The 21330-nt window shown below is 40.1% G+C and overlaps 2 protein-coding genes and 2 non-coding genes across 6 annotated transcripts in view; 3 read left to right on the top strand and 1 right to left on the bottom strand.

Moving 5' to 3' along the window:
- LOC135100526 (uncharacterized) overlaps positions 1-201 on the bottom strand; it is a 29782-nt gene extending 29581 nt beyond the window's left edge. For 2 of the 3 annotated variants that reach the window (XM_064003499.1, XM_064003500.1), the window contains exon 1: positions 25-199. The gene's annotated coding sequence lies outside the window, so the exon portion shown is untranslated. Of the gene's footprint in view, positions 1-24 lie in introns of all 3 variants that reach the window. The other variant, XM_064003498.1, reaches the window with a different exon arrangement.
- Positions 202-5180: 4979 nt separating this feature from the next.
- Positions 5181-8174, top strand: LOC135100525 (uncharacterized). Its single transcript, XM_064003497.1, has 3 exons — positions 5181-5627; positions 6229-6425; positions 7630-8174. The coding sequence occupies exons 1-3, from the start codon at positions 5447-5449 to the stop codon at positions 8110-8112; spliced, it is 861 nt and encodes a 286-aa protein (XP_063859567.1). The 5' UTR covers positions 5181-5446; the 3' UTR covers positions 8113-8174.
- Positions 8175-16200: 8026 nt separating this feature from the next.
- LOC135100988 (small nucleolar RNA U3) lies at positions 16201-16397 on the top strand. The gene has a single exon (XR_010268994.1). It is a non-coding gene; the product is annotated as a small nucleolar RNA U3 (small nucleolar RNA).
- Positions 16398-19380: 2983 nt separating this feature from the next.
- LOC135100986 (small nucleolar RNA U3) lies at positions 19381-19577 on the top strand. Its single transcript, XR_010268992.1, has one exon. It is a non-coding gene; the product is annotated as a small nucleolar RNA U3 (small nucleolar RNA).
- Positions 19578-21330: the final 1753 nt, after the last annotated feature.

Genomic DNA, 21330 nt, shown 5'->3' with positions numbered 1-21330 from the left:
TAGTCTCGGACATTTGTCACTCACTTCCTCACTCTGCCGCGGATCACTGTTTTCCTTTACAAGTATGTCATTCACGTCACCACCATTACTGTCTCAGAGTTATGACAATACCACAGTAGCTGACCGAACACTTCAACACTGCAGTTTGTTTACACGGTGAGATCGGTTTGCTTCCGGCTCCCAACTTCCACTTTATTTCTCCGGGAAATAGAATTTCCAAATAATTCATACGACCTTATTCAGATTTAAACAAGTCTGTAATGGCTATAAAAATATAACTAGCTTTTTTAACTTAATCTCGAAAATTATTTCAATTAAGAGAAAAGGCGAAATCTGAAAAATAAAAAACTTACTACGTAGAGTAAAATTTTGTACAAATAATTCTTCGAAATCTTTCCTGATAGTATTTAGCCATAAATAGATAAAAAAAAATGGTTGCTAAAATATATATTTGATTATTTAATTTAACAAAAAGTAAATTAAATGTAGAAAACGATACTTCTGAAACACGAATAGTAATCATCCTTATGTAAATACTGTCAAATGCTACCCATCTTTTCTACTTATATGAATCTCGAGAGGTGTAGGGACGATCGAGATTCAAGAGAGGAAGGAGTGTTGAAGAAGAGTTAATTAGACTGGCACAAATTGGAAGACAAACCAGAAGAGTAATGGGTGATCTGCTCCTGCGGACCACTTTCTTTTCAAGGCTAATAACTAAGTAGCAATTAGTCATCAGAGATCAGTACAGTAGGACTTGCAAGTCAATAGTTCTAAGCAAAGTATGCTGAACATGAATGAATGGAAAGCGGATGAGGCCACAGAACACGAGAGAGAGAGAGAGAGAGAGAGAGAGAGAGAGAGAGAGAGAGAGAGAGAGAGAGAGAGAGAGAGAGAGAGCACAATTCATATAAATTAATTATCTCAAACTTGTCCTATCAACTACCCTGCATTTTCCAGTGTCATTTACCAGGTGTGCAAATCTGAAAGAATAAAACGGATTAAGCTAAAGGCGCAGTCACACGAGATTTCGAGAATTTTGTATCGATTCAAAATCGACGGTATTTCACAGGAAACTCGACTGAAATTTCCGGGAAATCTCGACCGAGATTTATTACTCTCGGCAATTCTCTACCGACAATTTATCACCGAATTTGGTTACACAGACTTGCATTCTTGGAAATGTCGGCTGAAAAAGGCAAAACATGGATCCGGACTTTTTAATTAATCTGAATAAATTAATTCATTATTTGTTCTTTAAAAAAAAAAAAAAAAAAAAGTAGATTTTTATAAGTCTTCGTGTACGCCGGTGATTTATTTATTTTATTATTTTTTTCTGATTGTTTTTATTTGATTCATACGAATTTGAGACACTTCCATCAGAACTGCTTAGTTTTCCTGTACCCACCACCCAACCCACACTTCTTTCCCTAACCTAATCTAACCTAACAACCTACCCTAATTAACAACTTAACCTAACTAACAATCAAACCTAATGTGCATACTTTTTATCAAGGCGGGGCAGGTTTAAATGGGGCAAATTTTCCTCCCGGCTAGCTCCAGCCACCCGGAACTGCCGGCAGGTTTCAGCCGAAAGCATTCACACGATCGAGAGCAGCCCGTTGGCCCGCTGCATCAAAACAAGCAATCAAGATGGAATCCGCCGACGAGCTGGCTGCTGTGGCCATGATTTTGATATGCTTGAAGAAAAAGCAAAACAAGAAACAGTTGCGGATTCATTCCTTGCTAACGAGGAGGAATACAAGTAGTGTTTATTACAAACTCTTGCGAGAACTTAGGGCGGGTTTACACGGGGCCGTTTTTCCAACTGGCTGGTTCCAGCCACCCGGAGCAGCCAGCAAGTTTCAGCCAAAAGCATTCACACGATGGAGAGCAGCCGCTGGCCTGCTGGCCAGCTGCATCAAAAAATAAACAATTAAGATATAATCCTCCTCCGACGAGCTGGTCGCTATAGTTGCAATTTTGCAGTGCTTGAAGAAAAAGCAAAAGAAGAAATTATTGTGGACTCATTCCTGGTCTACATCGTCTTGCAGGCTGTGGTGCTCATGAGCCTTCTGGTACACACATGCTGGGCTCCTGCCCGGCTTCCTCGGTGACAATGTAAACAAACCGCGTGTTTTCCAAAATTATGGTAAATAAATGGAAATATTTTATTAATTTATTGTATACGAGTATAGTGGTACAGTCAATAGTTAGGCTATTACTAAAACACTTTCGAACAATATTCCTCCTGTTTTCAATATCATATTTGATGGCTGTTCTCATTTAACCCTGGAAAAATGCTGGGAAGACAGCCGATCAGAACGACCGACAGTGTCTCCCGGCTGTAAATCCCGGCTGCATTTCGTTCCCGGGTGTATATTCTCGGCTAAAAACAGCAGCGAATTGCCCCATGTAAACCTGCCTTTATCAGAGTGCATGACTCCACGAGGACTTACACACTTTGATCTTCATCAAAAAGCCTTAACACCCATTCATACACATCAGTAGCGTATCATTGTCGTGTCCGCTTAGTACTTCAATGTCAGTGGAAAAAAATATCGTTACTTTTAATTCGGCTGACGAATTCACACATGTCCGGCGAAGTACCGTGTTTTGAGTCTCCGCGTCAGTTCCGTTTCTGTTCCGTGAAATTAATATCGTCGTCACAGATATTTTTCAGTGTTTCGCGGACGCCGGACTAGTGCTGTGAATTTGTACACAAGAATGCATGATGAACTAATTATTCATTTGGTTCAGAATCATCCTATTTTGCATGATTTGTCACAACCAATGAATATGGACAGCAGTCTCAAACAACGTATTTGGGGGAAAAAAAAAATGTTCCATTATCATTGAACTCCACACAGCGTAGCAAACTCTCCTTCACTTTCTCTTTTCTTTCATGTCTCATGTATTTACATTCTTTCCTTCAGCTTATGTTCAGCCTCTTCCTCTTCATATAAAAAAAAAAAAAAAAAAAAATATATATATATATATATATATATATATATATATATATATATATATATATATATATATATATATATATATATATATATATATATATATATATATATATATATATATATGACAATCATTGCCAATTCAACGTCTGAAAACTTTGCCATCTTGGATTCAGGCAGTATGGATGTGTGAACAGACGTCACTGAAACGTCACGGATTTCACTGACACAACTGACACGGCACTGAAACGCCATTAATGTGTGTGAATAGACCTTAATGCTGTCACTGCGATATTTCCACAATTGCACATTAGTAATTCTATAAGAATTCCATGTTTTAGAATTTAACTTTTTTTTTTATTAAAGTGCAGCTTTTTTTTATCTTTTATTGATTTTTTTTTTTATTGATTTAAAGCTTTTCTTATTAAAATTCACGTATTTCAATTTGAACTTCAGATGTTTTAAAATGAAATTCAGTTTTCTTAATGTGGACTTCAGCTTTTTTTTTTTTTTTAAAGTTCATCTTATATTTCAACCATTTTTTTCAATATAAAGCACAGTTTTTATTAATTTGAACTTCACTTTTTTAAAACTGAAGCTCAGTTTTCTTTTATTTGAACTTCACTTTTTATTTTATTTTTTTATTTATTTTTTTATATTTATTTATTATTATTATTTTTTATTTCATTTCTTTCTTTCTTTATTTATTTCATTTTATTTATTTATTTATTTTATTTAAGTTATAGAGCGAGAGAGCGGTTCCGCGGCTGGGGTGACAATTCAGCCACGCCCCGTTGCATTTCACTCCCGCCTGTAAATTCCCGGCTAAAACCAGCCATAAATTGCCTCGAGTAAAACACGCCTTTAAAGTTTTCATTGGCGCTGGAGTCGTCGGAGCGGGAAGTTGCGAATTCTATGCCCTTTTAAGGCATGAGAGGTGATCGCATATGACTGGGTATCAAATAATTAATAAAACGTGATTGGAACAATCAATATTAAAGTTGAAGAAGATCGATAGGCGATAGCAGTATTGACTGTGAAGATATGAGTTCAACAGATCCGCGACAGCCCTTCCGCGTGGTCCAAATAATCAGTGCTCCCACAAAGGCAGATCAGTAATTCCCTAGATTCGTGCTGAAAAATCCCTAGATTGGACTAAAAGTACAAAGATGCACTTATAGTACCAAAAAAAAAAAAATCTTTTTTTTTTAATAATAGGAAAAAAAGCTGTTGAGTATTTCAGTTTTTTTTTTATCATTATACACATAACATACTACAGTGACTACTGGAAAAAAAATAATAATTCCCTCCTGACAATGATTTCCCTCGAAAAAAAAAAAAATAGTAGCACAATGTTTGGATTTTCTTTTGATGAGTAAATTTCCGCTGACACACTCACTAGTTTAGTGAGGCGAAACGTAAAGTTAGCCATTCAAAAACCTTACTAGACAGTACTCTCAGGTAAATATCTCACAAAACCTGCGGTTATTAAAGTATTTACGTTATTAGTTTCAGTATAGAATGTCATGACATCCTGTAGCCAACGCACTTACCATATAAACCTTATTCACATCCTGCATAACACTGAAGGTACTATATTTTACAACACACACACAAAAAAAAATAAAATAAAATACTGTGCTTGTGTATTGAGTACTACCGGTGAGGAGTCTGATGTAAACACACTGGCAAGTGGCAACTGGCTGAATTAGCTGAGCCCAAGCCTGCACATAATTGGCTGAACAATGTTATTGATTCCGGTAGCTAATTGCGCACTGCCATTTAATAAACACTAAAAAATAATTATCGTTATCAGGATAGTAATAACAGCTGTAAGTCCATTAATTGTCAGAATATCACAAAAAAAGACAAAATCTCCAGATTGTCACTAAATGCATGAAAAAAAAAAAAATCTCAACTGGGGACAAAATCCCCAGAAGTGGGAGCTCTGCAAATAATAACTGAAAAACTCTTATCTCAAAAACTATTAGCTTGCGACGGAAAGACTATAGAAGAAATGTTTTACAAAAGTTTCAGTTATCAAAAAAAACCCTAGGTAAGTGACTGGGTATGTAATCCAATAATATTGGGGTGGGGAAGATAGAACATCTTAATTTTGAGCGGCAGGGTCCACACGGATTTATTAAAAGCGCGGTCACACGAGACAATTTCTTGAGAATTTCTTGTCGAAATTCAAAGTCGGCAATATTTCAGGGGAAACTTGGCGGAATATTCCGCCAACTCTCGACCATCATGTCGGTTACTTTGTCGTGTCGGCAAGTTGTGGTCACAAGAAGAGGAAGAACATTTTGGAAAATTTGAAAAAAAAAAAAAAAAAAGGAGAGAAGAGCTTGAGAACTAGGAAAGAGTATTTATGCAATAGGAAAAGGGAAGCGCTGTTACAAAGGCGAGGTTTTACGACATTCACCAGACCCAGAACCAATTCCAGGAGTTCGTTACCCTTGTGTGTGTTAGCCACAATGAAGTTTGCCTGGACACGGGATTCGGAGGAACTGCTCCTGGAGCTGGTACGAGAGCACCGTAGTGTGTGGGATCCAAAACATAAGAATTACCACAAAAGCAAGCTGAGGCAGGAGATTTTCTCCAAGATTGCTGATGCCATCAGACAACAGTTTCCGGAACTCAAACAGCTTGAAGGAGGTAAGTTATACTTAACTTAAAACATCCATAGGATGCCAATCCATGATAATATAGGTTAACCTGAGGACAAAATTCAATGTGATTTTAGCCACTTTCACTCTCAATTAAAAGCAAAGTGACTTTTGCCGCAAATTCCACAACAGTAATCCTAAACTAAGCTAACCAAAAGCCCACCTCAATATATACTATTTCGTTATTCTGTATAGAATGCATACTAATCCCTTACCTATATGCTCTTGTAAATATTTTAAAATTTTTGCTTATCATTTCGTGATTTGAGGTTAAGGTTAATTTAGTAAACCCATATGATCCCTGTGGCTGGCTTGCCACTCCAAATTAAGATGTTACTTTGAAGGTCTAACTCCCTAAAGATAATTCTTTGCTGAGAAATATCAGATTAATTGAAAACATGTAAATCTCTCTAAAGAAAAAAAAAGATCTAAAAAAAATAGTGATAAAGCGTCCTGCCAACTTTTCTTTTAATGTCAGTATGTTAAGAACATTAGGTATTTGTAAACTTGAACCCCATCATCATCATTTTAATATTAGTAAACCAATGTTTGATTGAACTGTTGACCAAGAGCATATATTCATCTTGCAGAACATGTCCGGCTTAAGTTCAAGAATATCAGGACATACTTTGTGACTATCTACCGGAAGATTCAGAAAGCACCAAGTGGCTCCACTGGACAGCCCCCACAGAAATGGCATTTATTCAAGGTAGCCATGTTCCTGGCTGACAGCATGGTAGATACCAGTGGTACACCTTCAAGTGTTGCCATGTCTGATACTGAGCAGGTACAGTACATTATTCTTAACTATTTCTTATGTATGAGGTGATAAGATGTCTTTATTAATCATATTTTGGATCAGCATCAAAGACCATCTCCACTGGAATCAAGATGGATTCCACATAGGTGATATTTTATTGTGATCACCTTTAATGACCATTACTCAGAAGCTGCACTGAAATGTCTCTGGCATCCATTGTGGAAAACAGCATTTTGCCTATACACATAGAATAGAAGTTAACAACAGTGGTTAATCTATAAGCAGATTTAAGAGAAAATTTATACATCAGAATAGAAGTTAACAACAGTGGTTAATTAATAAACAGGTTTAAAAGAAAGTTGGTACATCACTATATTAAGTCTCAACCTCAAATCACAAAATTATAAGCAATGTAATATTAAAGGCAAGCTTTATTGAACTCATTGTGGCAGACTCAGCAGAGGAACACACAGGTGGCAAACTACTGGAGCGATAAGCTGAACTTCCTCTTCTTGTGACCATATCTTGCCAACTCAAGAGAAAATAACTGACATGCTGATGGTTGAGAGTTGGCAGAATATTCCACCAAGTTTCCCATGAAATGTTGGTGACTTTGAATCTCGGCAAAATATTTTTCAAGAAACTGCCTTCAAAGTCAGTAAGTTGGGGTCACAATAAGAGAAAGAAGGTCAGCTGATCACCCCAGGACCAGTAGTTCATCACTTGTGTATTCCTCCACTGAGTCTGCCAACTGCCAACTTCACATTTTGCCATGCCTGATACTGAGCAGATACCATACATTATTCTTAAATGTTTCTCATGTATGAGATAAGATGTCTGTTAATCATATTTCGGTTCAGCTTCAAAGACCATCTCCACTGGAACCAAGATGGTTTCCACAAAGGTGATATAGTATTCACCTTGATGACTATTATTAACTTAAAGACTATGCTGATTGGTCAAGACTATTCTTCAAAGCTGATCTCAGCCTTGGATGACGACTATATGGCTATAGTTATGACTAAAAATCAGTGTCAATTTTCAGCTGCAACTGTTTTCATATGTAGGCTACAGTTATCATGGGTTAGATTTGCTGAGAAAACAGGATACAGAGCACAATATTCAAATTGTACCATCTTATTCAGTGACAGGTGGACATAAATTGACACCACACAGACTACACAACCCCTTGAGCTGTTTTTTTTACCACTGATTTTCAATTTCTTTACAGCTATCATCCCACTCAAAGTTGATGCCAGCATTGAATTTACCTGATGACACCTTGACAGAGGGGGAAAGGGTTCCCCGTCTTGTTTCACCAGAGCCACAGGTTATCACCTGTGGCTCTTCAGGAGTGTCCAGCCCACTGTCATCTGGGTGCAGTAGTGGACCAGATGCTTTGAACATTCCATCAGATGGATCCATTCAAGAGTCATCCCCTGTTGTTAACAATGCCAATAAATGTCCAGTGAAGCGTGTGGTGACAAGGAGAAGGAAGAGACCATCAAGTGACAATCCTGATATTGACACTTGTGTACTTACCTTAAGAAACTACATTGACCAAAAAAAGTCTGTGTCTGTGGAGGCTTCAAGTATGGGAAGGCTTGTAGAATCTTCTATTGACAAACTCCCTTATGCCAAGCAAATATGGTTTATGCAAAAACTGATACAACTAATTGCAGAAGCCAATGACATACCAACGGCAAATGTGTAAGAGCTTTGTCCTTGCACACTACTTTTGTACAGCTACCACAAATATACTCTATATTCACTTACTATGGTGTTTATTTATCATCCCATTACACCTGCTATATTAAGGAACGCACATGACTGCCAGACAGATCATCATACCCACATGCCTCTCCCTCCACTTTGGATACACTGCTCAGACTCTTTATGGAACCACCCCACCAGGTCATCTCTAGAGGATCTTTTCTTAAGCAGACTTTAGACTACATACTTTTCCTTGTGGCAGTATCAGCCATCAGACAAACATGATTTTTAGCAAATGACTTAACATGCTTGGAACTCCTGTCTTACCTCCATGTATTTGCTCTATTAGATAGCCCTCAAAAAATGGTGGGCCATGATGCATGCAAGTAGGTAAACTTGAAATAAAGACATTTTACAAGTTAACTATAATATATTTCTCTCCTAAGAATTACAATTCACATGAGTCAGAGCAGTGTATACACTTTTTTTTTTTTTCAGTTGTTTACATCAGAGGTTGTCTAAGGGCACAAAAAAATGAATTAATAAAATGCTCAAATGCCAAGCCCAACAAAGAAACACATAACATTAGAAAAATAAAAAATGGAGGGCCGCCTTAGGTACGTGCTTGCCAAGCCACTGCTTCCTCTGTTGAAAATTTGTGTTAATATCTCACATACTTGTACTTGTGTAGCATTGACTGTACGTGCCCCCTAGCAACTACTCCGCCTTTCAAAGGCACCTTGAATATGCAGCAACCTTCCACTGTTAATGTCTTCCCTGTCAATGAAATCTACTTGGGAAAAAGTGTCTTAGAACTTGACTTGCAGCAGTGTAATACCCTTTGTATTATTGGAGATGTTTTTTACTGGCTGTTTAAATACCTGGAACCTGGCTGGAAGGATACCAAAGGCATTTTCAGATGTTATCCTAGCATGAGAAAGAAGGTAACTATAAATTTTCTTATCAGCTGTCTGATCCCTTCTAGCGTAAGGTTTTAACAAGTAACGATTTAAAGGAAAGGCATCATCAACAAATACATAAGGAGAGGTCATGGCTGAGAATGGAAGTGTTTCTTACTGAAGGATTTGTAAAATGCCAGCATCTACTATTTCTTTTAGGGATTATTCTACCTACCATTCACTACCATCGCTGGCCCTGCAAGCGAAATATTGTTCTACATGAGGAAATGTGAAGTTAGGGTGTCTGCTGTTGCCTTGTAAACCTCAACTTTCCGGTAAGCGGGTACTAAGCATTCCAATACTTACCCATTAAGAGAGAGAGAGAGAGAGAGAGAGACGGAAAAGAAATCGAAACCACTAATACAGGGAAACTATTGGGGCTTCAAATTTCAGTTACCGGATTTGAGTCATATCACAAAAACCATCAATAAAAGTAAAGGTATCATAACACAACTGAGACGTTTTCAGAATTTGACATCTAAAATGAAAGCAATTTTAATTAAAACACTACAAATTCCTGTGCTGGAATATCCATCTATTCCAATATGTGCTGCATCAGCAACCCAGAAAAAGAAAATGCATACCATTCTCAATAAAGCTGTAAGATTCATTCACTGCAATGAGCCGGATCAAATGAACACCAAAAAATTACACGAATATTATAATATTACTCCTCTTAATATTTCCAACCACTGCAAAGCAAAGAAAATCTGGGAAGCCATACGAGCCAGTGAAATCGATCATTACGAAACACTAGCGACTCCACGAGATAATACACACACGTGGTTCCCTAAAAGTAGCAACATTATTAGTTTGAAATCACCACAGGCAATTATTATGTGACATTTTTTATTTTCTTTTTAGTTTTCACAGGATAGCATGTGCTGAATCGGATCCAGAAGTTACGTGGACATGGACGGATGACTAACTTAGGACCAGGGGAGGAGGACGAGACAGACCTACTTTAATCTGCATTTACAAATAAACTCATTCTTTGTTGACTCTGAATTGGAGTAAATGTTTTATTGTAACAATTGTTTCTTTTGTTTTTCCTTTACACATTTCATAGTGTTCACTTCAGGTCACAGTGCCTTGCAGTTTTTATTAGGAAAGGATATAGTTGTGTCCCTTCTGGGAGGTTCTGTCTACAACAAGCTTGAAGTTATGTAAATATATACACTCTCTCTCTCTCTCTCTCTCTCTCTCTCTCTCTCTCTCTCCTAATAGCAGAGACAGTTTTACCTTCCAGAAGTGTGTGTTTTAGGGACAGCTGTGGTTCTGGGGGCACATTTGTGACTACCGGAGTGAAATATGAATAGTGTGTAGCTCATACCTAATTTGTTAATAATTGCAATACAAGTAATAAGTTACATAGTTTAATTAACAACAATGGAGTGCAGTTTTTGTTGTTTGTCAATGTTATACCCACCAAAAAAAAAAAGAATAGATAAATAAATTCACTGTTACTTGAAATAAACAATATAAAACAATTTAGCAATGTGGTTAGCCCACAATCTATTTTTCTCTTACTTTCTTCACCCCTTCTCTTCCCACCCACTTTCTCTTAGCTAGCTATCTTCTTTTCTTCACCTCCCTAAAAGAGAGAGAGAGAGAGAGAGAGAGAGAGAGAGAGAGAGAGAGAGAGAGAGAGACTGTGCTCATACAATATGATTGCTGCCATTAGGACGATGTACAGGGCGAAAGAAAGTATTAGAATTTTAATGGTTTATTATTCATATCTCAATACGCACACAAGTAAAAGTAAGATACACATAATTATATGTTTGTTTTTCAGCTGGATATATTTTGCATGCTTTGCTTTGCTTTGCTTGTAGAAAGATTGAGAATATTGAAGAGTTTGGACAGAAGTAAAAGAAAGGAAATTGAAGGAAAGTAGTAGATTAAAGATTGTGGGCAGACCACGTTGCTATTTTTTAAATGAAGTTTTATGGTGTGGTGTGTGTTTGTGTCTTTTGCAGTGAGTGCATGCATCAGCTACATACTAATGTTTTCTTGCGTAAAGCACACTGTAGTCACTCTTAGTAAAATCAAGTTTCTATTACAGAACTTTATAGCCAAAATTACGAAGACATTCTTGTATATATAAAAAATTAATAAATAAAATAAAATGTCGTTAAAGGCACAGAATAATAGCAATGATTAACACCTCATTTGCCAGATGCTGTCCCGTCCCCGAGTGGTCGAGTCACGTGTGATTTGTTACTGTGGTGTGGTGAGTGAAGTGGATTTGTTACCGATGTTGTGCAACTGTCAGCCCTCGACTAGCAAAGAAGAGACCCTGCTGACTGAGAGCAGAAAGGCAGATGGAAACTACACAAGCTAAGAGGGCAGGTGTGGGGCAAGGCTCTTAGAAGGCGAGAGGATGAGTAGATCATGAACCTCTGATTCGCTGAGTATCACTTGAGCCTTACATTCATCACATCATGTGTGCAATATTGCTCTCTTTCACTTGTAAAGACAGGTGCACAGGCAAGAATTAGTTGTACTTGCATAACTCAGATTCTTTAAGTTTTTGCACTAGAGCACGCGCCCTTTGGAGTGCGCAGTACGTAATCTTTACATTGTTGGAAACATTTCTGTAGGTCCTGTTATGTATTGGCTGCCATGTGTACCGTCACGAGGTTGAGTGTGTGCCCAGCATCAACGAATTCAGTGTTTGGCTAAGAATTCGTTGATCATGTGTAAAAGAAAGTAGTCACAGAAGACCACGCAAGAGAGCCTTATGACAAAACCTTAGCTGCACATTAATTTTGTCATAGGATTTCTTGGACCAGCTCCTTCCTTCCTTCCTTCCTTTCTTAGGTATGCCAGTCTTTCCACTTTCCAGATATCAGACTTTTCTAGGACTTTGGCTACAGATGCCACTATAAAGGTGGAAATTTGAGAGCCAAAGAGATATGCTGAATTGGTGCACCTGGTAGTCATTCAAAATTTTTCCACCAATGGAAGGATAGATGGATAAAGTGTGTGGAGTCACAAGGGGTCTGTTTTGAAAGACATTAGACTTGGACCTTAAAAGAAAAAAAGTTTCATTTTGTTCCATGGCTTAAAGTCTAATACTTAATTTTGAAGAGAATTAATTTAATTATTTAAACATTGTTGTGTGTGTGTGTGTGTGTGTGTGTGTGTGTGTGTGTGTGTGTGTGTGTGTGTGTGTGTGTGTGTGCTTTAGTGCCTCATCAATAATGTTCAAGGCATTTAAGTACTGAATCTTTCATTTAGTATAGAGGTGAACAGCTTCCCCATGCAGCTAAACAAGGTGATCCCCTAGTAGTTATTATCATGCAGGATGTCGACCATGTTTTATAAAGTACTACCACACTAACCAGCCACTTGGATGACATGATGCCAGTAGTAAGTATTCTGTTAAACAGTTTGGCATACAGGTGGCACAAAATGTGTACTTCTGATGTATTAATTAACATCATTTCAGTTGCTGGGGATTTATAGTTCTTTAATTTCTTAATGTTTTTCTCCATCTCTTCCCTGATTATTGGATTATTTACTATTGGTGGGGGATCAGGATCAGTGTTAGCCTGATCATTTGCAATATTCCCTTCATTATCATCATTATTGTCATTTCTAGCCAGCTGCCTGAAATGTTCTTGAAAATCATTTAATGTAATGGAGATCAGACATTTTTTTTTTTTTCTCCAGTATGCTTTAGGATCATCAGATCTGTACTTTTCAAGTTCCTGGTCAGTTTTGTTTTCTGTTTAACTTTTGCTCTTTTTTTCTTTATTTCCTTCATATTTCATACTTCCTATACACATGATGTTTGTCCCTGGTTCTATGGTAGTCCTGTCCAGCTTTCCAGCACTCCTTATCATGACCCTTTAAGGTAGCATTGCTGGTCATTTTAATGTATGTCCTTTTTTTGTATTGTGGAAAAGTTATATGTGCAGGCTGAATTAAGATTTGTTTTAATTCCTGGTTAATGTCATCTATTAATTGATCATAATAACCTTGCAATCAGCCCATTTACCTTGCCTTCATCAACATTCCTCACATATTCATTCCTTTTCTCAGCTTTCCATTTTCCTTCCATAACACTAGTTTGTGTTTTCTCTTGAGTTTCAAGTCAGCTTCAGTTTTCCTAGACACCTCAAATCTAAGCTCCTTGGAGCTCTGCCCACTTGACTGCTGAAGAACAGACCAGTGGGGTTGCCAGGCATGTAATTTGTGTTTTCTCTTGAGTTTCAAGCCAGCTTCAGTTTTCCTAAACACCTCAAATCTAAGCTCCTTGGAGCTCTTCCCACTTGACTGCTGAAGAACAGACCAGTGGGATTGCCTGGCATGTTGCCCAGGGATAAAGTGTTGTACAGTTCATTGGCAAGGTGTCCCTCACAGTGACTGCAGCAGCCTTCACCTCTTGCTGCTTGAGATTTATGCCATTTAGAAGTAAAATAGCTGATCTTCCAGGTCTTTTGATATTGTCAGTTCAATGAAAGCAGTCATATAGGACTGATTCTTTATTTCTTTGTGATTGAGGCTGAGACACAAACACACACATTGGTTATTCTTGTTTAATGATTGTTATATCTGAAGAAGCAGCATATAGTAACATGCTGTAATCTGGTTAATACATGTCAGGTCTAAATGATGCCTGATGTTGGTCAAATATGTGATGGTACAGCAATTATGAAATATAAAAGCATCTCTTTGCTGGTATTTTCACACTATTTGCAAATTTTGGGCATGTTCCATCACTTATTTAGGTATCTCTATTTATTATCCTAGTTTATCAAGACAGGCTGCAAATATTATAATATAACAAAATATTTTCTATTATTTGCGATTATAGAGCAAGGGAAGCTATTATAAGGCATCTTATTCTATTCTTTGCAACTGCCTCAGAAACATGCATTTTTGAACATATTCCTTTCTTGCAGGTCCCTTGGGAGCCTTTTTGAAGAAATAGGTGGGCAGCAGGGCAGAGTGAAAGACAAAGTGTAGTGTAGTGTGTATTTACCTAGTAAATACACACATACATACAGGAGAGGAACTATGCTTATGCTGTCACATCTCCATGCCTACTTTTGTGCAGCTTATTTTTAAAAATTGTTGATTTTTCTTGTACAGACCACTTCCTCTTTCAGTCCATTCTATGCTACTGTGTTTCTGCTTGGGGAACTGTACTTCTTCACATCTCTCCTGCAGGTAGGTGGTCATCTTCATTCTCTTATTGAGTCTTAGTTTCTCTCACATTCTGTACACACATATCTTCTCTATTCATCTTCTCCACTCTGCTTGCCCTCCTTTACACCATTATTAGCTCTCCTCTCACTCTCCTTTTTTCCAGTGTCAAAAGATTCATTTTATTGAGTCTTTCCTCATATGGCAGAGCCCTTAGTTCTGGCACCATCTTGGTTGCTACTCTTAGAATTCTTTCCAAGTTTTTTTTGCACTTTTTTTCTCTCATGGGGTGACCAGACCATTGCAGCCTATTCCAGCCTTGGTCTCTCATTTCTCACCTTTTTTCAGAATTTTAGCATCATCTGCAAATAGACTCACATACCTTGTTACCCCATCCACCATGTCATTTATATAGCATAGCAAACAACTGTAGCCAAACCAACCTCCTGTGGGATTCCACTTATCACAGGTCACCAGTGTAGGTGTGTATCCACACTATTTTTGAGAAAATGATCTAGAGAGGAGTATGTGATACTTAGACATGTAATTGACTTACTGATGTATATATACATAGTATCTATAGCAATGTTTAACAAAGGTTGATAACATCTCTAAGCTAAGAAAGGGTTTTGTTGTGTGCACTGCAAAATGTTAGAGTATTAAGGCAACAAATAAGTTTTATGGGAAAGGAAAGTGGTAGAATCTTTTAAGTTGTACTATGAGGAAAGAATTCCCTATCAGTAGACCCAGTTCAGTTAAACAAAATGGTCTTCCTTTCTTAAATAAGACCACACGAGTTGAATCTGCTCTTCTCTGGAGATCACTGCAAGGAATGGGTGGGATTTGTTTAGGCTTGAATATCTAAGCCTCTGGCTTATATATATATATATATATATATATATATATATATATATATATATATATATATATATATATATATATATATATATATATATATATATATATATATATATATATATATAATTTCCTTATTGTGAAACTGTTGAGTTCATGTGTCAGTGAGATCTTATTTTTCTTGCTTTCAATAGGTGTGTGTGTGTGTGTGTGTGTGTGTGTGTGTGTGTGTGTGTGTGTGTGTTTTGCATTCTTCATAGCTATTTGAAATGGTCTAGTGACATAGTATGAACATTTAATACTTTGTGTTACCAAGTGTGTACAAGAGTAGGTGCTACACTCCTTGCCAATGTGTGAGTTAGCTTAGTGTAGCAACAGTTGTAATGCATATTTTGTGTCGCAGCAACATGTGTATCGCGCGTCTGTACCAACAAGCATAGCTTTCCTTTCTTTGCAACAACATTGTGCAACACTTCACATACCTATACATATTGGTTTAGTGTGATAATAACTGTGGCATGATTTCCCTTGTAGCAAATGCAACATGTGTATCGCGCGTCTGTACCAACAAGCATAGCTTTCCTTTCTTTGCAACAACATTATGCAACACTTCACATACCTATACGTATTGGTTTAGTGTGATAATAACTGTGGCATGATTTCCCTTGTAGCAAATGCTACACACCTCTTCATGTCTGTGTTTTCAGTGTGTTACAGCAGCAGCACTTTATGCCTCCTGCCCCCGTGTGTGTGAATGTGTGTGTGTTTGTGAGCTTAGTGCAGCAACAAGTGACAGTCACTTACCTGTATATATCAGCTTGTTGTAGTATCCGATGATCTGGGACGCTGCCTTAAAGACAGAAAACGTAAACTGTTGCATGGGTAACTATTTACTATGTTCATTTTTTAAATTTAAAATATTCTTTTTTTGCATTTAATCTTTGTTATTTCTCTGCAGGTGTTTTTAGTAGTATGTTATTTAGATAATAACAATGGTGTTGGTTTTATGAAAGTGATGGTGGATCACACATATTGGCAAAATACCTTAAGAAGTTTTTTTGAAGCGAGGCAGGTGTTCAGTGTTCGGGGATTGGAGTGAAGGTGAGGTGACGGAAGGCATGATCATACTTCATAGGATCACTTCTATAGTATGATTGCCAAGTTCCCTGACCGAAACTTGGTGTAACATCACGCCACGATGACGAGGCTAAGTGTCCGTCCCTGAGCGGGAAGCTGCCTAATGGGTATCCAGTAGGCTTGAGGACCGTCTACTACCTTTATAGGTGTGTGGCGGGTCGGGCACAGGCTGAGTGGTGTGAATACTATAGTGATCTTTATTTTGTAAATGGCTTATGGCCGCCTTCCGCAAGGGAGGAAGTAAATTATAAATATTAGACGCCCGGCCCACCCATTGTAGGAGGCAGAGGCTCGCTACCATGTTCACCACGAGAAGCTCCAGTGACTGACTAGCTCCCTTCTCAGACACGACGTATCCAGCAACAGCTGCGACCATACCGTGACGAGGTTGTCAGGGAGGCGATGGAGGAAGCTGACGTGACGGACTCACGCTGGGCCGGCTGGGGGCGCCGCGCTGTTGGCCATGCTCAACGCCTCATGGTTAGCGGGCTGCCTGCCGCCCGCGTGGAAGGAAGCCGATTCCAAAAGCCGAGAGACCCCGCCAAGATCAGATCCATCTCTCTCCTCAGCTGCACGGCTGAAACAGCTGAGAGGATGGTGCATGCGCGGCTACAGTGGCGCAGGAGGCCCTCTCAACCACATGTGTTCGGCTACACCCGCAGAGTGAGCACGGCAGACAGCATCCTCTCCCTGCTGACCCAAATCGATCACCGCCCAGCCGTTATCGTCTTCATCGACCTCGAGAATGCGTTCGAGCTAGCCAGCCCTCATGCCATCCTCGACACACTCGTGAGGAAAGGGATGCGAGGGAGGCTGCTGGCCTGGCTCCGCGACTACCTGCAGCACCGCTGCGCCAGGGTTAGGTTTCAGGGCCTGAGGTCGAGCTTCAAGGAATTCGAGAATGGGACACCCGAGGGCGGCATCCTCAGCCCCCTGCTATTCAACCTGCTGATGGAGCAGCTAGTGGCACTGCCTTTTCATGCGGGCACCGTCATGCTGAGCTACGCCGATGACCTCGCCCTCGTGGTCACCTGAAGGGGCAGCAAGCTCCGGAGGACGCAGCAAGCACTCAACCTCATCAGCGGGAAGTGCCAGGACCTGGGGCTCAAGATCTCGGCAGAGAAGTCCCGAGCCATGATGGTGAAGGCGGCCATGTAGCGCCGGCCGCCAGATCACTCGATACCAACGTGAGGTCGAGCCTCCCTCCCCGGGTGTGGGTGGCCTCCCCTGTGTTGAGGAAGCTTACGTGAGGGATGTCCTCGAGCAGCACAGCCAGGTGGCGGCCCGTTTCGTTGGCTGGGAACGGTGACTGCAGCATGGGATGGTGGGCGTTGAGATCGCCCGCAACCGAGACTGGAGTGGGAGGAGAGCCTCCAGCTGGTGTCGCTGGCTCCTGTATATGTTGTACACCAGGAGCGGGAGATTTCCCACCTGCAGCTCCAGCACCAGGACCTCCATGCCGGCTGCGACTCTGCGGTGGGGGGGATGGCGCTCCTCACCAGTGCTGCACAGCCGCAGGTGCCCTCCGCGGTGGGGAGCGAGTGAAGGGTGTAGCCTGTCACCCTCCATTCACAGTCGGCGGGCGTCAGTATTTCCTGGAGGAGCACAACGTCAAGGTGCTCCTCGAAAACAGCCTGTAGAACTTGGTCTTTCTTGAGTTGCAGGCCCTGCACGTTCCATTGCAGGACTCTGAGCTTGGGGGGCCCTGCAGGCTGGTCCGCGTGGGTGGCGCCCTCAGCACATCTCTCCATGTTGGTGGTGGTGGTCTGGTGGTTGGAGATGGGGGCACAGGTGTGGGTCCCTCGAGCTCGTTGGTGGTGGCAGGAGGCCGCACTCAGAGATGGCCGTGGCCGTCTCCTGTTGGAAGAGCGCGTCCAGATCGTCCTGCCCAGCGGGGACGTGATCGGGGCTGGCAAGCAGCTTTGCCATCAGCTGCATCATACCATGATGCAGTTGACCACCGCGCGGGTTTCCTCGCTGAGACAGGCGGGCACGCCGTGGAGAGGATCACTCGGGGCCATGACTCTCCTTTTCACTGTTGTCGGTGCTGGGCCTTCCGTCGCACAGGCTGGGGCGTCGCCATGAGGGTCCCTTTCTTGTGCGCTTCTGCTCGGGTGGCGGGGCTTGGCTCCACCATGTTGGGTGGGGGTTCTGTCTGAGCGAGTGGAGGGATGGGCTGAGGGGGCGCGACCCTCTGTGTCCATGGCCATGGTTGGCGGTTGCACCCCGGGTTGCCGCTGGGGGGGCTGCCGGCTAATCCTACCTTCCGGTAGGCCAATATATATATATATATATATATATATATATATATATATATATATATATATATATATATATATATATATATATTATTGTGAAACGAGTTCATGTGTCAGTGAGATCTCATTTTTCCTGCTTTCAATAGATTGTGTGTGTGTGTGTGTGTGTGTGTGTGTTTTGCACTCCTCATAGCTATCTGAATTAGCCTAGTGACATACTATAACCATATAATACTTTGTGTTATTAAGTGTGTACAGGAGCAGGTGCTACACTCCTTGCCAGTGTGTGAGTTAACTTAGTGAAGCAACAGTTGTAATGCCTACTTTGTGTCGCAGCAACATGTGTAAGGTCTGTTACACATATCTTTCCTTTCTTTGCAACAACATTATGCAACACTCCACATGCCTATGTGCGTATTGGTTTAGTGTGATAATAACTGTAACATGATTTCCCTTGTAGCAAATGCTACACACCTCTTCATGTCTGTGTTTTCAGTGTGTTACAGCAGCAGCACTTTATGCCTCCTGCCCCTGTGTGTATGTGTGTGTGTTTGTGAGCTTAGTGCGGCAACAAGTGACAGTCACTTACCTGTATATATCAGCTTGTTGTAGTATCCGATGATCTGGGACGCTGCCTTAAAGACAGAAAACGTAAACTGTTGCATGGGTAACTATTTACTATGTTAATTTTTTAAATTTAAAATATTCTTTTTTTGCATTTAATCTTTGTTATTTCTCTGCAGGTGTTTTTAGTAGTATGTTATTTAGATAATAACAATGGTGTTGGTTTTATGAAAGTGATGGTGGATCACACATATTGGCAAAATACCTTAAGAAGTTTTTTTGAGGCGAGGCAGGTGTTCAGTGTTCGGGGATTGGAGTGAAGGTGAGGTGACGGAAGGCATGATCATACTTCATAGGATCACTTCTATAGTATGATTGCCAAGTTCCCTGACCGAAACTTGGTGTAACATCACGCCACGATGACGAGGCTAAGTGTCCGTCCCTGAGCGGGAAGCTGCCTAATGGGTATCCAATAGGTTTGAGGACCGTCTACCACCTTTATAGGTGTGTGGCGGGTCGGGCACAGGCTGAGTGGTGTGAATACTATAGTGATCTTTATTTTGTAAATGGCTTATGGCCGCCTTCCGTAAGGGAGGACATAAAATATGATTGAATTTAGATGTAATAGTTGGCTCTCTCTCATTTTAAGGTCACGTGGGACTTTTTTATTTTATTTATTTATTTATTTTTTTTTTTATTTGAACATTGCCCCCTCCCGCACACATCACAAATTAACTCTTCGCTTGACGACAGGCAGCACTACTCTGACTACATTTTACACATTGAATCTATTTCACACTTTACCTCATCAGTCGGGTATAAAGGATGCTGGTGCATTTAGTAATAATGCATTTGTCTTTCTTACTATTGCTTTTACTAGTAGCTACTAGAAGGAATATTTGGCAGTATTTGGTTTATGCATTATATGATTATTATTTTATCTAATTGGGCATCACTACCCTAGTTTTTTTTTTTTTTTTTTAACTGGAAACGTGAAAAATGCCTCTGAAATTCTAAACTTCCACCAGGACCTGTTAAAAAAAAAAAAAAAAAGATGGAAATGTTTGAGAATGCGGCCTCACACAGCACACACATACGTACATTATTGCACCCTAACCCTGGAATCAACTCTTGCATCACAGCCGTATTCTGCAACGCCTTGCTTTCTCGCCAATATTATGTTGGTCTTGTCCAGCCGCTTGCTGCTTTCTTTACATCGCTTCCTCAGGAAGAGTTGTGGAAGGTGAGTCCGGCAGAGGCATTCAGTTTTGTCCCTAAGGACCACCTATCTCTCCAGCCAACCCTCAGTCATCACCAGGATCTCTTCATGACCAAAATTAGGTCGATGAATTCGTTTTTGGGCTGGCTCTTCACCTGACATGGCAACTAGGTACTTCTGCACTTGTCAGGGGACGTCTTTGACAGGAGGGGACGTGACATGTTGTGGAAACATCTTTATTATGTTGACTTTTGACAGTGGCTATGATTGGTTCAATATGGAGAGAAATTGGGTGAGGTAAAGATACCTCAGTCTTTTATCTCCAACCTCACTCACTTTCAGCATTGCAAGCTTCATCAATTATGAATGAATTACAAAAATATTAACTTATGTACTCCTCTTCAACAATATGAAGAATTAGAGAATCTCTCTCTCTCTCTCTCTCTCTCTCTCTCTCTGTGTCAGTGGTGTGGTCTTTGAAGACACACATTTAGGGCATCTTCACTTGGAGTCTATTGGCAAGGGAAGCACTTGTGTCTGCCATTCAGTAGTATCCTTATGGCTTTCCTAGAGGAGGCTGCTATATTTGTACCTATTGTTCATCTAGCTTTTTTATGCTGTTAGCTGATGTTTCTTGGTGTCATTGGTGTCTCATCTATTCAGCAAATTCACAGAGGATGCCGAGACCATAGAAAGTCGTCCCAGATCCAAGTGATAAGGAAAGAGTAGTCCCAACAAGCCTTAATTCACAGCTCCCTCCCTGAAACAGTGCAGCTCTTTGCACATATCTAAGTGGTAAGGAGAGTGAAAGTCCAACAAGCCTGTCCCACCATCTATTGGCAAATGTTAATGAAGTAAGAATCTAAGACATGCTTGCCAAAGCCCACAAACCTCTACAAAACACAACCACCCAGGGAGTTGTAAGAAATAACCACTATTATTTCCTGTCATAAACTTGAGATTATTCAAAGAATATGAATTTGGTGATATTCAAATATGAATAAAATACTTTTATTTCTAATAACAATTATTTTAAGTATAAATGCAAACACACTGAAGTACCATATTTG

Source organism: Scylla paramamosain, chromosome 5, assembly GCF_035594125.1.
Source record: "Scylla paramamosain isolate STU-SP2022 chromosome 5, ASM3559412v1, whole genome shotgun sequence".
Lineage (NCBI taxonomy): Eukaryota > Metazoa > Arthropoda > Malacostraca > Decapoda > Portunidae > Scylla > Scylla paramamosain.
This window is presented reverse-complemented; position numbering and strand designations above follow the sequence as displayed.